This window comes from Balaenoptera borealis, assembly GCF_965194805.1.
Source record: "Balaenoptera borealis genome assembly, contig: HAP1_SCAFFOLD_436, whole genome shotgun sequence".
NCBI classification, from domain to species: domain Eukaryota; kingdom Metazoa; phylum Chordata; class Mammalia; order Artiodactyla; family Balaenopteridae; genus Balaenoptera; species Balaenoptera borealis.
In genome coordinates, this window is record NW_028123761.1 from 102119 (window position 1) to 116617 (window position 14499).

Below are 14499 nucleotides of genomic sequence, written 5' to 3' on the forward strand. Positions count from 1 at the left end.
AATTTTCTGGTCACTTGTGACTGCAGTTTCAGAACAGTGTGCAGGCAGAGCTTGATTTCACAGGAAATTGTAAATATTTCAGACATCATAGGCAAAAAACCTAAGGATGCTAACTTTGTTAACCATTGCAACTAATTATACAATATCCTTTCATGACTGGATAGAGACATCAATAGATTAATCATGGCAAACTGACAAAACTGTATTTATTCTATTGTATTAGGATGGGCTCAGCTAAAGAATTAGAACCAAAGTAAATAATGCACACAAAAGAATGCCTTCAGGAGAGAGCTCAATAAAGACAGGCTTTATGTACATTCGATTTTACAGAATGTCCCAAACACAGAAATTCATCTGAGGTTAAAAAAAGAAAAACATATATGGTGATGAGAAAGAGACATTAATGAAAGAAAAAGAATATTTGAAAATCTCTATACGGTACCATAGAATTCTAGCTTATTTTACATGTATTTTTAGCTTTGAGTTACGTAGTTACTATTTGCTATTGTTAGACAAATTATTATCCAAGTGACTCAACAAATTATATCTGGGCGTTAGTAATTGTGTTTTAATATGAAAGAATTAAACTGTAATCTTACAACAGTCTTAATGATTTCTTAATTCCTTTTTGCTACTTATTTCAAATATTGGGAGTGCGATCTGGTAGTGACATCTAACACTTTCAACTGAACCTTAGTTAAATGTTAATATTAGTTAATGTAAGTTAGTTAATATTAAGGAATACTCCTGGTCCCTTTTAAACAGCTCTATCATCTACAAACATGGGCAAATTAATTTTCTAATCAAAACGTCCTGGTAAACTATTAAGCATGACATTAAACTGTGTTAATATGTTAACTATATTCCCTATGAAAAACTTCTATCTGAACTTACAGCATAAGGCCCTGGAGAAAACTTAGCAGAGCACAAATTACTTAAATGTGTTTTAAGAAGAATCACATATCTATATAATAATTTTCCTTTTCACACCTACCTTGAATCAACTGTTCTCCACAGTGACTCATTATGGTAGCAAGATCTTCCTGGCCTTGCTAAACAGACTTAAAAAAAACTGTTAAAGCCTGTGTAAGTGTGTAATACGGCAAAGGGAAGAACTTGGCTCTATCATGAACATTTGTCTAAAATTAATATTTGCTTCTTACTGGAATACTACTCTCATTGAAGAAAAAGAAATAACCAAACAAAACAAACTGTGATACACCAAGGGGGAAAAATAATTTAGCAGGGGTCAGAAAATATTTTTCTGTAAAGGGCCAGATAGTAAACATTTTAGGCTTTGCAGGCCATATGGTCTCTGTCCCAAGTACGCTACAGTTGTAGAGCAAAAGCAGCTACAGACAATACGTAAAAGAACAGGCATAGCTGTATTTCAGTAACATTTTCTTTACAAAAAATAAGCAGCATATCAAAATTACAATGATATACCACTCCACACACACTAGCATGGCTAAGTTCAAAAAGTCAGGTAAAAAAAAAATTGTTGGCAAGGATGTGAGGAAATTGGAACCATCACTGCTGATGGGAACGTAGGATGGTGCAGCTACTTTGGAAAAGTCTGACAGTTCCTTAAACTGTTAGCATATGACCCAGCGATTTCTCTCCTGTGCGTGTATCCAAGAGAAGAAATACTTATGTCCACACAAAAACTTGTAAGTGAATATTTATAGCAGCATTATTCATAATAGTCAAAAGGTAGAAAAAAAATCCAAATGACCATCAACTGATGAATGGATAAACAAAATGTGCTATATCCATACAGTGAAATATTACTCAGCCCTTCAGGGATACTTGGCCATGCTTGGGGATATTTTTGGTGACAACTAGTGGGTAAAAGTCAGGAATGCTGCTACACATCCTACAGTATATAGGACAGTCCCTCCCATAACAAGGAGTTATCCAGCTCCAGAATTTAATGTGACGAGGCTGAGAAACACTGGTGTAGACACATACGTTATATAATTGTATCAGTGGTCATTCTGTGGATGTGATTTGCTTTTTTCTCACCTAACATTCTATTGTAAAACAGCAGCAATTTTAACCAAGACGGACAAGCATGTGGAAAGTGTGGAAGAAGCCATGCCTCATATCCCGTCTGGGAGGCAACACTGTTTTATCTTGTCATTGAGGGTTCGGAATGAAAGCGCAAAGTCCGTGCTAATGGCCAATTATTTGAATACACTGTCATTAAGCACAAAATGCTACAGAATTTATGTACAGTGAGGCATTCCTCCACTGTAGTCAGGTGGTAAAGCAATGATGAAAATGATAAAGTTAAATTACTTAAGCTTGAATTAGGCTTGTTATTAAGTGGTTCTTGTTTTAATGCACTGACCACTTGGAAAGTACTCATGGCAAATAACTGAATTTGTAGTTTAACTGAAAGAGGGAAATGTAGCGGTTTTCCTTGTTTCCTAGCTCTCCACCTCTGTGCTAATTTAAGGGAGAGAAGGGAGATGCATGTGAGAAGAGAGGACAGAAAAAAAAGTGGAAAGGCAGGTGGAGGAGGAAATATGACTGATTACTCAAAATTAAAAAAAAATTAAAGTCATCCTAAAAGGAAATTAATTATTTCATTTTTCCTTACATGAACTTAATAGCTCATTGTGGTCTCAATGCCAACAAACTAAAATTTTCTGAAGGAATGGGAAGAGTTAAGGGAGCTATTTCTAAAGTTACTTTATTTCTGTTAGCTTATGTATTTTGTTAAAAACCTTATATATAAAAAACTTATTTTCAAACACCCAAAAAACCCTTAATATGAAACATTTCCAATTACCAGAAAATTACAGAAAATAATAACAAATAAAATAGACACAAATATACCCACCAGTGAGATTAAATATGTGTTAACATTCTGCTAGATTTACTTCAGATCTTTCACTTTTAATAGATAAAAACATTTACCGATACTTCAGCTATAACATTTCAGCTTTAATTCCTTCCTTCTTCTTCCTTTCCTCTTTGGAACTAGATGACGTTGTTGTGTTTATTTCCCTCATGTTTTTGCAGTGTTATCACACACATACACATTACATTTATATATATATGTATATATATATATATTTTGCCACTTGATTTTCCTCTTTATTTTTGAGATTTATCCACATATTCCCTGACTGCAGGATGGCTAAATGCTTTATCCTTTTTTGCTCTTACAAATGTTCAGGAAATACCTTTGTACGGCATCTTTGGCCTTCTCCAGGTAGACTTCAGACATGGAATTGCTGGGTCATAGGTACATGTACCTTCACCATTACTAGGTGTTTCCAAGTTGCTGCCCAAACTGGCTGTACCAGTTTTGCACTCTTATCATCTACGAAGAAATCCCTACATCTTGGTCAAAACTTGGTGATGTGGAACTTTGTAATATTTGCCAGTCTGATGAGGGTAAAATGGTATCTTATAAAATTGTCACTAAAAAAAAATTTTGAATGGGAATGATCCATCCCTTCCCTCAACTTTTCACAACTTTCTCTCTTATATAGTCATTAAGAGTGAACCCTCACAAGGATTGCATTACTAATTGTCTAGATGTTTAGAATGAACAGATATGATAAAGGAAAGAAACATATTCCTGGATTCCAAGCTTCTCCAGGTCTGCCTTTGGTTCCATTCAACTTTGTCCTAGCCCTGGGTACCAAGGCTGGCACAAGGTTGCACTTCCAAAATTGTTGGCTCAGTAGGGTATATCATATCCTTCTTGTTGGGGCATCAGAATGAGGGGCAGTGCATGCTGTTGTGATGTTTAAATAATAAACACATATAAAATGTACTTTAAAAATGTGAAATTTAGACAAATGTATTATTTTCACAGGTGCATTGTGGTTGCAAAGAATTTCTATGAGAAAAATGTCAGAGTGCTCTATGTAAAGCCTGAAAATAAATTATAAGAGCTCCTGCTTATTTATATTTAGTACCATCTACATGCCAAGGACCTGAGAAAGAAAAAAGCAGCCCTTGACATCAGGGAACTAGTTGCCACTTCCAGCTGGGCCTCAGTGTTTTTAGAAGCTGGCCTGACACTCACAGATAGGCCCTGTTGTTCTTCTCAAGGAAATAACCAATCTTACAGAATAAGGTCAGTGGGAAAATCACTAAATACCAAACCTCCCGAGACTATCAATGACTGTTCCTCCTTTGTCAGTTACAGCTTTAGCCTCATTCTTTAGCCTGCCATCCTTCTAGATAAGATTTACTAAGATGCACACTCATCGAACTGTCCCCAATCCCTAACAGCACTGAAATTCAGAGTAACCCTTCTCATTCTTTTTCTGGAGTCTTCCAAAATCACATAACCGAAGTCCAAATCCTTTAAGTCCTTTCTAACACCCTCTTACTGAGAAACCCCATCCCATAGTGCATGTCCCATTCTTTATGAGTAACAAACTCCACTGGTTCAACTACACATGTTCCTCCTGGTGGTCTGTGGTGGGAGAGGCTTTCACAGACATTTCTAAGAACTTTACATATGCTATCTCATTTAAGCCTGACAACACTGCTTGTTAGGTATTATTATCATCCCCTTTTGCATATGGAAAGGCAAAAGAAAGAAATTTTAACATCACCTCCAACATCACATAGCTAGTAAATAACAGGCATAAAATTTGCATCTGGGTCTAACGGTCACCAATACATAGGAACTACTTGCAGTTCTCCTGAACGTTCTGTTCTCCTGGACTTTCCCCTAAAAATAAGGTGCTTTTTGAGGACAGAGACTGGCACAGAAATTTTGGTACAGTAAACAAATATAAAAACAAATAAACATAGAACCCCCCCCCCAAAAAAAACAACAACAAAAAACTGTAGTGTGAAGACTTACTTGAAACTAAGGCCCATTTTCTCAACCTCTGTGCTAATCTGAGTTATTAGAGTTGTTTCTTGTACCCAAATCAGTACTGCATGTTTACCCACACCACCTCCATGGAGTCAGAAGATGGGTAGCTTAAGGAAACAGTTCAAAGGGAGAGACTGCTTTTAAAGGGGAAAGCAAGCACGCTTATGTGTGGGAAAACCGCTTTGGCCTTGTATCTCGACCTTGGCTATACACAATAAACTCTTCGGAATGGTTTCTGCTCGAGGCCCTTCATTACATGCCCTTGAAGTTTTTTCAACTCTTTGTTCTTCACTCCTCTTGGCCTTGCTCCTGCCTGGAACGTCTTTTATCTGAGAGTCCTGCCACTCTTTTCTGTTCAGAGAAAACCTAGGCATCCTTCCTTTCGTCTTTTCAAATGCCCTCCTTCAGATTTAATATCAATTCCTCTCCCTTTTGTTCTCAATGAACTTTTAAATTAACTGCTGTAACATTTACATTATTTTGTTATTTGTGTAAGGATTTGTGAAGCACATTAGACTGTGAGCTCCTTAAGGGCGTGGCCCAGCGCTGATTTTCGGTGGCCGTCTCTGCCACCCTGAGCGGGCTCGCAGCACTCCGGCACTCAGCAGGCGTTTTGACAATCTGTCGAGAAAGCACCTTATGGAGCGCCGTGGGCGCTGTGGTTCTCTCCCGCTTAGCAACCCTTCAAGTACAGGTCCCAGAACTACTTTTCCCAGTGGCCATCGCACCGAGACCTCCCGAGACGTGCAGAGGAGGTTAGCAGATGATTTCACATCCCAGCGCTGCTCAAATGGTGGTGTAGGGCGGGTCTCGCCAGACTCCCAGGTTAGCAGGAACCCATTCTCCAAATTCCAAATACACCCAGACAAGAGACTTGCCCGTAAATCCTCCACACTTCCCCAAACCCGATCCCACCCAGTCCCCTTAAGGTGGGCTGCCTGGACCAACAGAAGCTTGAGCAGCGAAAGGAACGGGCGGAACAGCCAATCACGTTTCTTTTTGCCCGGAAGGGGCGGCTCCCGGGAGCGTCACTGACCGCGCAGCGCGGGATTGGCGGGTCCCGAGCGGTCAGCGGCGGCGGGAATTTTCGGATGTGTTGGCTGCGGCGTGGGATTGGCGGGTTCCGTGCGGTCAGCGGCGGCGGGAATTTTCGGATGTGTTGGCTGCGGCCCGGGAGGCAGCGGTTGGGCTGAACCCAACTGGCGGCGTGGGCGGCAGAACCGGGAAGGCGAGTGCGCCGCAGACCCCTGGGCTCCCGCCTGTGGCTTGTAGAGCTGCCGCCTTCTTTCCTCTCCTACTCCCCCGGAGCTGCCGGGAAGCATGGATCGGTACTGGCCACGGCTGCACCCCGCGGCGCAGGGCTCGGCCGCCGGGGCTCCCTATCCCTCCTCCGCCTCGTTCCGCAGCTGCCGGGACAGCAAGATGCCGCGCAGGAAGGGCCCCCAGCACCCTCCGCCGCCCGGAGGCCCCGAGGAGCCTGGAGAGAAACGCCCTAAGTTTGTAAGTTAGGCCTGAAGCTGGGGTGGGGCAGCTCCCACAGTGCCGATAGGCTGCGGCTCGGTCCCGGGTCCTTCAATGTCATTCAGCTCTGACCTGACTGACAGCGTGGGTGGGCCCACAGGGCCTAACTGGGGGCTACATTTTGTTCTAGATTGTCAGAGCTGCCAATCTCTTCATAGATTTATGACGGCAGGGTCCAATTCTATTTGGATCCTTTGACAAATACCCTGATCAGTGTGTTGCCCCAAATTTTTTAAGGCTGACGTGAGAAGCAGTTCAAATGTCTGAGTATTGACGTCACTATGGACTTTGCATTTTTTTAAGTTAAACTTTTCCTTTCCCCCCCAGCATCTGAGGGTATGAGATATATCAAAGTGAACTTTTAGGTGATAGTATTTCTTTTTCTGCTTAATATTTAAATCCAAAGAAGAATTTTTAAAAGTAGATTAATGGTTTTCCAAGTTGAAACAGCTCGTTTAAAAATTGGCGGGTCATGTGGTCACTGCTAAAGAATGTTTTGCTTAGTTTGGAAAGAAGTCTAAGTATTTGAAACCTGCTGTTCTGGTTGCTTCTCTTACTCACTTCAACAGTCAAAGGAAGTGTCATGATTAGCGCCTTGTAAATCCTTCTGTTGGCATCAACTAGTGAAAGAATAGACAGTGAAGATTGTTTTTGTTGTGTGTGTGTAAATAAATCACAAATTAATCACATAGAGAGTGGATACATTTGGGGTGAGACCAGTGGAATTGAAAATTTAATACTAACCCCTCCATTTTACGTAGGAATATGGAAAAACATTTTAGTCATAGGTGAAATTTTACAGCACAGCATGTGCCTTCTGTGAACAAATGAAAGTTGTTAGGAATGTAAGTCAGGATACACAAATTAAGGAAATAAAGTCTTCTGGAGGAGGAGTGAGTAGCTACATATAACAATTAAACATGATAGATGAATAAAACTGAGAGCAGAGCTAAGAGATGTATCAGAATACTGAAAATGAGGGACAACATGGATTAATTACACAAAATTAAGTATCAAGATGGCCATAGGAATGGTGAAATTTTGCAGAAGGATCAACTATGTTGTTGATTGTTATCTTGACAGAGCTGAGGAATAAATAAGATAGGGTTAGATTGGCAATGAAAGATTCTATCCCATATGAGAAGAATCCACTGGGCAATGACTTTTCTTCCTTTTACAGTTTACTCTCTGGGTTAATGTTGTCATTCCATTTTGTCTCCGACCTCTGTGCTCCAGAATACATGAAGTGTAATTTTCTGTGACTCATTCCAGCACGGAGGTCATGAAAACAGAACCTAAGATAATATTTAAGTTTAGTTTCCTTGAGAAAAGTATCAGGTGATGTGAGTTCTAGGGTCTGTGCTGTTTTTCATTTCTTAGGTATGTTGTAAAGATGAAAAAATGTCTGAAGACACTTTTAAGCCTTAAATTTAATAAACATCTAAAATACTGTGTGTGTTTTTAGATAGGGGTCTGATTTGAATCAAAACTTTAAATTAATTTAGAAGTAATTTGGGTTCTTTGTAATCTCGCAAACTAATTTAGATTCTTGCTTACATGGTAGTTTCTTGGTATTTTACATTTCACTAATTTTGTTATCAGCTATGTCTAATCTATTTAACTTGTGAATATGTGCGTTATCAATTATTTTTTTATTTCTGTAAGTTCCATTTGTTTCTTTTTCAAATCTGCCTGATTACTGTATTCCTGATATTCCTTGTTTCTTATTCTTTTATTTCTTTAGACAATTCCTACTTTACTCTTTTTAGTCTTTATTTGGCAGTTCTGGTATGTGCATCTTTGGACTGTCTGACATTGACTTGCACCCATGGTATCTTGGTCTCTCCCTCTGCACTTGTTAAACTTTGTATTTCAATAATTGTAAATTCAATAATTTCATTGCTTTGTCTTAACCTGTCTTCTAGGAGGCCTAACTGGGGAGGCTTTTCTGTGGAGATGATCTGAGTCTGTTTCCACCAGGAGCCTGGGGTTGCCACCTCCCTATTGAACTGGGCTCTTAGAGGGCCTGGGGTTCCAGGCTCAGCTCTAACTCTGTCCTGGCCTAGGCTCAGTATCCCAATCTCAAGGTTACCTTCTGAGCAGCCCTTCCCAGTCTGCCTACTTCTCACTGTTCTCAGTCCCACTCCAGTAACACTTGTTAATGTGTTGGAGGGTGATCTTTGGAGACCACCTCTTCCTCACGAGATCTCTGCAATGCCTCAAAAAATGATTGTTCAGTTGTTCAGTCTGCTGTACTGTCAGACATCAAGTTGGTTCTTGGCTTTCTCTTGATTTGGGATGAAGTGATGCTAGCTAGCTTGAATCTCTTCAGGTCACCTAGTCATTAGGTCACGTAGTTGCCTGGGGCAGCTGCTTTTGACTGGAACAGGTAATGCAGGTTGGTGATGGGACAGGAGTAGGGATAATGTAGGTACTTGGTGTTTGCAACCACAAAGCTACAAACTGGTAGTGAACTCAGGGCTAACCTGGCCACTGGCTCCTGTCTTGGTGTAAGAAGGCAGGAGCTCTGGTCCCCACTGAAGTCCTGTTTTACTTTGAACCTGGATAAAGCAGACAAACAAATCCTTGTTTTCTACTGCATGTTTGGTTGTGGGCCTCAGGTTACTTCTGAATTATGTATAAACATCTCTAGCATAGAACTTCTCCCCATAGATGTGTGTAAATAGTAGAAGTTTGTCTATTATAAATGTATAGGATATACATAAAGGATAGTTTGGCTGCGTAATGAATCAACTTCTTTTGGGCTGCTTGCGAACTAACCAACTTGGTTTCAGCAGAGAATATGGCAAGCAGTGTGTGTGTATTAAGGTACTGGGGTAGTTACTGGGAGATGGCTTGCAACCAGTGGAGGCTGGAAGGACAATGCAGGAACCTGGGTGAAGACTGTGAAGGGGAATAGAATTCAGTAGGATCATTAAACTTGTACCTGCCCTAGGTCACACCGTTAGTACCTGGATCCGAGTCCTATTTCTCTTCTAGAACAAAACAAAACAAAACAGTTTCTTACTCGTCGTGAAAAGCCTGTCAGTGATTCTGGGCATTCCATTCTTACCTCCCACTATTAGAAACACACAGTACGCACAGTGGTGGCCACCAGATCCAGAGTGAGAGCAGGACGTGTGGCTTCTGGAGAAGTTTCCATCTCTAGGATGTGTGCCAGCCCTTTGAAAGGGAGCCAGTAAATTCCATGATCCAAGCTGGAAGAGTAGCTCTTCTTTTTCAATTAGGAATATCCTTTAAGTTCTCACAGACTTTAGTGTAAATCTGGCATCTATCTAATCATGGTTTCCATTGTATAGATTGTTATTGTCCAGTTATGTCATTACAGTACCATCAGTTTGGGTTGTGAGAGGTTTTTCACCATGTCCATTAATATCTGTATGTCTGCTGTGTTTGGTCATTGTTAGCAATGACAGTTAACCTTAGGGAGCCGAGCACTGTTCTAGGTGCTTCATAGCTTTCAAGTGCTTTAATCCTTATAACAACCCTATGAGGTAGATAGTATTAATTAGCCTTGTTTGCTAGAAGGGGAAACTGAGGTACAGAGGTTAAATTGCCTTTGGTTGCACAGCTGCCAGTGGGTGAGGCTGGGATTTGAACCTAGGCAAGCTGGCTCCGGAGTACACATCCTTAGTCACTATCCTGTATTGCTCTCCCATGCTGGTGGGAGTTTTACTTTTACTGCTTTGCTGCTTCTTTTTTCATTCAGGAACCATTAACAGTAGTTAGTAATGCCTTTAATGAATATAGAATTAGTGATTTCCTGATTATAGGCAGATTGTGAGGTAGGAAGAGGTATTAGGTTGGAGAACTTTTGCTTATTGTACTGGGAACTTGAGAGTTGAAATCGGAGTGGGCTTCGTGAGAATAGTGCCTGCTTGCCTTATTTCCTTGGGCTTATTTGGAGGCAGGTGTGGTAGGCTGAATAATGATCCCCCAAAGTTATTCACGTCTTAACATTCACGTTAATTCCTGGAACCTGTGAATGTTACCTTATGACAAAAAAAGGACATTGCAGGCATGATTAAGTTAAGTTTTAAAAAATGGGGATATTTTCCTGGATTATCAGGGTGGACCCTAAATGCAAACACACTTCCTTATGAGAAGGAGGCAGAGGAAGATTTGACTACAGAAAGGGAGAAGGTGAGGTGACTACAAGGCAGAGATTGGGGATGCAGCCACATGCCGAAGAATGCTGGCAGCCATCAGAAACTGGAAGAGGCAAGGAACCCTTCTCCCATATCGGGAGATCGGCCCTGCTGACACCTTGATTTTAGCCCAGTTGAACACATTTCTGCTGTTTTAAGCCATCAGGTTTGTGGTAATTTGTTACGGCAGCCACAGGAAACTAACAGCAGTTATGAGGATGACCACATTGAAAGTTTTGGTTTCACAGTTTATAAATGTATGTTTTAGGAGAACCATCAGATTCATTTAAATCTCTTCCTGTGGTATCGTTTATTTTGGAAGATTTGTGATTTGAGCGAATATTAGGTAACCACAGTTTGGTTTCCTGGAATAATGACTAGAAGCTTCATTCATCTTGCTGTGCTGTATCATTATCATAAAGCAACTATGATAATGACACCGGTGATTTCTGTGTGCTCTTTTTGAATTTATTTCTTCATTGAGTCCTCAGCTAAAGTGATGCTCTCAGTTGTCCTAGAGTTGCACTGTCAAGAATTGGAGGTGGTGTTCTTAGTTGAAGGCTTTAGGCACCTGAGTTTTATTCATGTCAAAATTCCACCTAACCTAGCAGGCACTGAAACCTTCATAAGGTAAAAATCACTTTATTCAGTCCAGTCTTCTAAGTATAGTCGTCCTTCGGTATCCACGGGGGGTTGGCTCCAGGACCCTCCTTGGATACTAAAATCCATGGATGCTCAAGTCCCCTACATAAAATGGTATAGTGTTCGCATATAACCTATGCACATTCTCCAGTAAATCATTTCTAGATTACTTATAATACCTAATACAATGTAAATGCTATGTATATAGTTGTAAATACAATGTAAATGCTATGTAAATAGTTGCTAGCGTGTGGCAAATTCAAGTTTTGCTTTGTGGAACTGTCTGGAACTTTTTTTCCCCAGATATTTTTGATCTGTGTTTGGTTGACTAGTCAGATTCAGAACCTGCGGATACAGAGCATTGAATGTAAATTGCTCTGAATCATCCCAGACTTTCTTTTCTTCCATCCTTCTAATAGGAAAAATAAGTTTACTTTTGTTTGTTAATAGATGATTTATCAAGAAAACAAAATATATCAAGTGGCTTTTGGGGAGTATATTTAGCTGCTGAAAATGGATAATATATGGTATTTATTACTTCTGGATCACTCTGGATCTTTTCTTTGTGAGTAAAAAGGGGTGGGAGCAGGGATAATTGTCTTAGATTTAGAGCAAGGCTTAATTGCTTTTTTCAAAGACTTGGGTCTTTAATTATGAAGAAGCAAACTGACATACATTTATTGCACTGTGAAACCTTGCATCTCATCTAGTCTGTCTTGTAACAATTGCTTCTGAACAGATGTTACCTGAAACACCTTTGTGCAGTTGGTAGAATGCTAAAATTTGTCATGCTTTTATTATTGTTGTCTTAAATTAACTCTACTTTATGGCATAACTTTATTGCTGTGTCCTAGAATCTTTATATATTTATTGCCTTATAGATTGGATTTAAAATTGGCTTTTTACATAGAATGTAAATTAACCTGTGTGTAACTTGTTTATGCTTGCAGAATAATACAAGAAAAAACTGCTATGTATTACACTAACGTAATTGTCTTTAACTCAGCACATAGTATCCTCCAAACTAGGAATGAAATGAATGCTACAGAATATGCTTACCATCACACTCTGCTTGTTTATCCCAGAAACTAATTTGACTTTTAGATCTATAAAATATAGATTAAGCATAACCTTTTACTTCATGAGATATTAAGGATCAAAGCACGAGCTTTCTTTGAACAGGATCTACAAAGGTAACTTTCTCTCAATAGCAGGAGGGTGGCATTGAAATACCTTACCATTGGGAGTAATTTTCTCAAATAGCAAATCACATAATCATTATTAACTTAGAGGAGAAGTTAAGAGTTTCAGTAAGTTAAGTTTTGGTGCTGGAGTATTCAAGTTTCTATCTAATTAATGAAAAGTGCTTGGAAATGCTTTGCCATAGATTTTATTCTTCAAAAGACCCACTGCCAACCTTTCTCACAGTTTTTTGTAGAAGAGGCATTATGAATAATGTTTATGAGCAGTGACTTGTACCATTTTTAGGGCTTCAATTCCAGCTATGTCACATATTAGCTGTGTGAACTTGGGTGAGTTATTTAGCCTCTCTCTGTGCCTGTTTCCTCATGTGTAAAATGGGGTTGTTGGGAAGATTAAAAGTTAATGTCATGGGCCGAGAACAGGACCCGTAACAGCACAGTAACCTCTAAATATTTACCATTGATAGGTTTGTTGTTGTCATCATTAGCAGTAATAGTAGTAGTAGTAGAATTTTGGTCTAGATTTTAGGGCATTGGGGATGTTACATTGGATATATGAATAACTTTCTTATACTGGGAAATCTTAATTGGACCAGACTTTTTCCTCATGTTGAGGCGGAGGCATTCTGTTCCCAGGTCTTATCCTGGCAGGTCAGGTGACATGTGCATTGATGCAGACTTCTGATTCTTATGGCTGAAAGGTCAGAGCAAGTTTCTGAAGCTTTCTGAGGGGTATGTTCTTATTTGTAAAACGAGTTTTACGCAACTATGAAACTTAGGTACCAACGAAACCTACAAAAAGAAACTTGCAAAGGAAACGACCTCAAACTTAGGAAAAAAAATTCTTGTGATACTCCATTGTGGATTGAGTGATAGTAAAAATAATGTTACTTATCTATGTACAGATATAAAACCAAGTATAACTCTGTGCTTATGGCTCTTTTACAAAACAGATTTACACATAAAATCCAAAACAAAACTATAAAACCCATAAAATTTAAATTAACAACATTAATTTAATGTGATTGATAATTATTTTTGTTGAAATTAAGTCATCATTGTTGGATTTAATACTGGAAAGATATGTGTGAGGTTTGCTGTTTTCCTTTTTGTCAACTTGACTCTTGGATAGAAATGGAATTCCGGAGCTGAGGAGGCTAAGCACAGACTGATGGCTCCAAAGATCTGGCTCCACACTGTTGGTGGAGGCCTGTTATCTAACATCCCTGTTTTTTTCACAAGGTCTGGACTTGAGGTTCTGGGTGAAGTAATGAACTCTTATGATAAAAAGAAAAGAGCCATATGTAAATTTTTTTTTTTTTTTTTTTTTTTTTTTAGTAAATTATATGAAACTGTTGAAAAAGAGCAGAAAGAATTGGAGCCAAGACCACCAGCCTCTATATTCATTTTTCTCTTGAAATTTAACTTTCCATAGCTTTAGGTATATCGTTCCTTGAATAGTGCCATTTTGGAATTATTAGAGCTTTTCGAAACTGAATTCTTCTTAAGTGCAGGAGCTTGTGAACCGTACGTGGCATGATGTCTATGTTGTTGGGCCTGCTGATACCATATTGGTAGAGCACACAGATGCAGGCATGGTCACCAAAAGTGCCTGATGGAACGTGGTTCTAGAGGGGTCATTCAGATTGTACAGAACGTGCTTGCTTTATTTCTAACGTTTAATATAATCTTGGAAAAATACAAAGTTTCAAAAGTCTGATAGAATTGGAGAGTCTGTGGAAGGGCCCTGCAGACCTCAGTTGGAGGAACCTGGAGATGACTTAAGAGGACGTTAGGAGAGTCCTTGAACAGGCAAAGGTTTTGCACCTTTGTTTAGTCTTTTGTTTCATGATGAATGAAAAGTGATTAGCAAGTATTTATCAGTAGTGAAGGATGCATACAATGTGCTTTAAAACAGTTTACCTCTAAGTGCTTTTCTAAGGGTCAACATTTCCCTTGCAATCTTTAAACAATATACTTTATCATACAAAAGAGGTATAGAACACCATGTAACTGCTCACCAGTAAGCTTCAGAAATGAAACATCATAAATTCTATTGAAATGTTCATTTCTTCCCCTTTCTATTTATATCTCCTTATAATGTTTACTC

At 39.4% G+C, this 14499-nt stretch overlaps 1 protein-coding gene across 5 annotated transcripts in view; it reads left to right on the forward strand.

Annotated features, from left to right (window-relative positions):
• Positions 1–5890: 5890 nt before the first annotated feature.
• DIAPH3 (diaphanous related formin 3) overlaps positions 5891–14499 on the forward strand; it is a 518008-nt gene continuing 509399 nt past the window's right edge. For 3 of the 5 annotated variants that reach the window (XM_082408926.1, XM_082408925.1, XM_082408927.1), the window contains exon 1: positions 5891–6355. In XM_082408926.1, the coding sequence (XP_082265052.1) occupies positions 6176–6355 (180 nt within the window). In that variant the 5' untranslated portion in view covers positions 5891–6175. The remainder of the gene's footprint in view (positions 6356–14499) is intronic. The other 2 variants (XM_082408929.1, XM_082408928.1) reach the window with 1 other exon arrangement.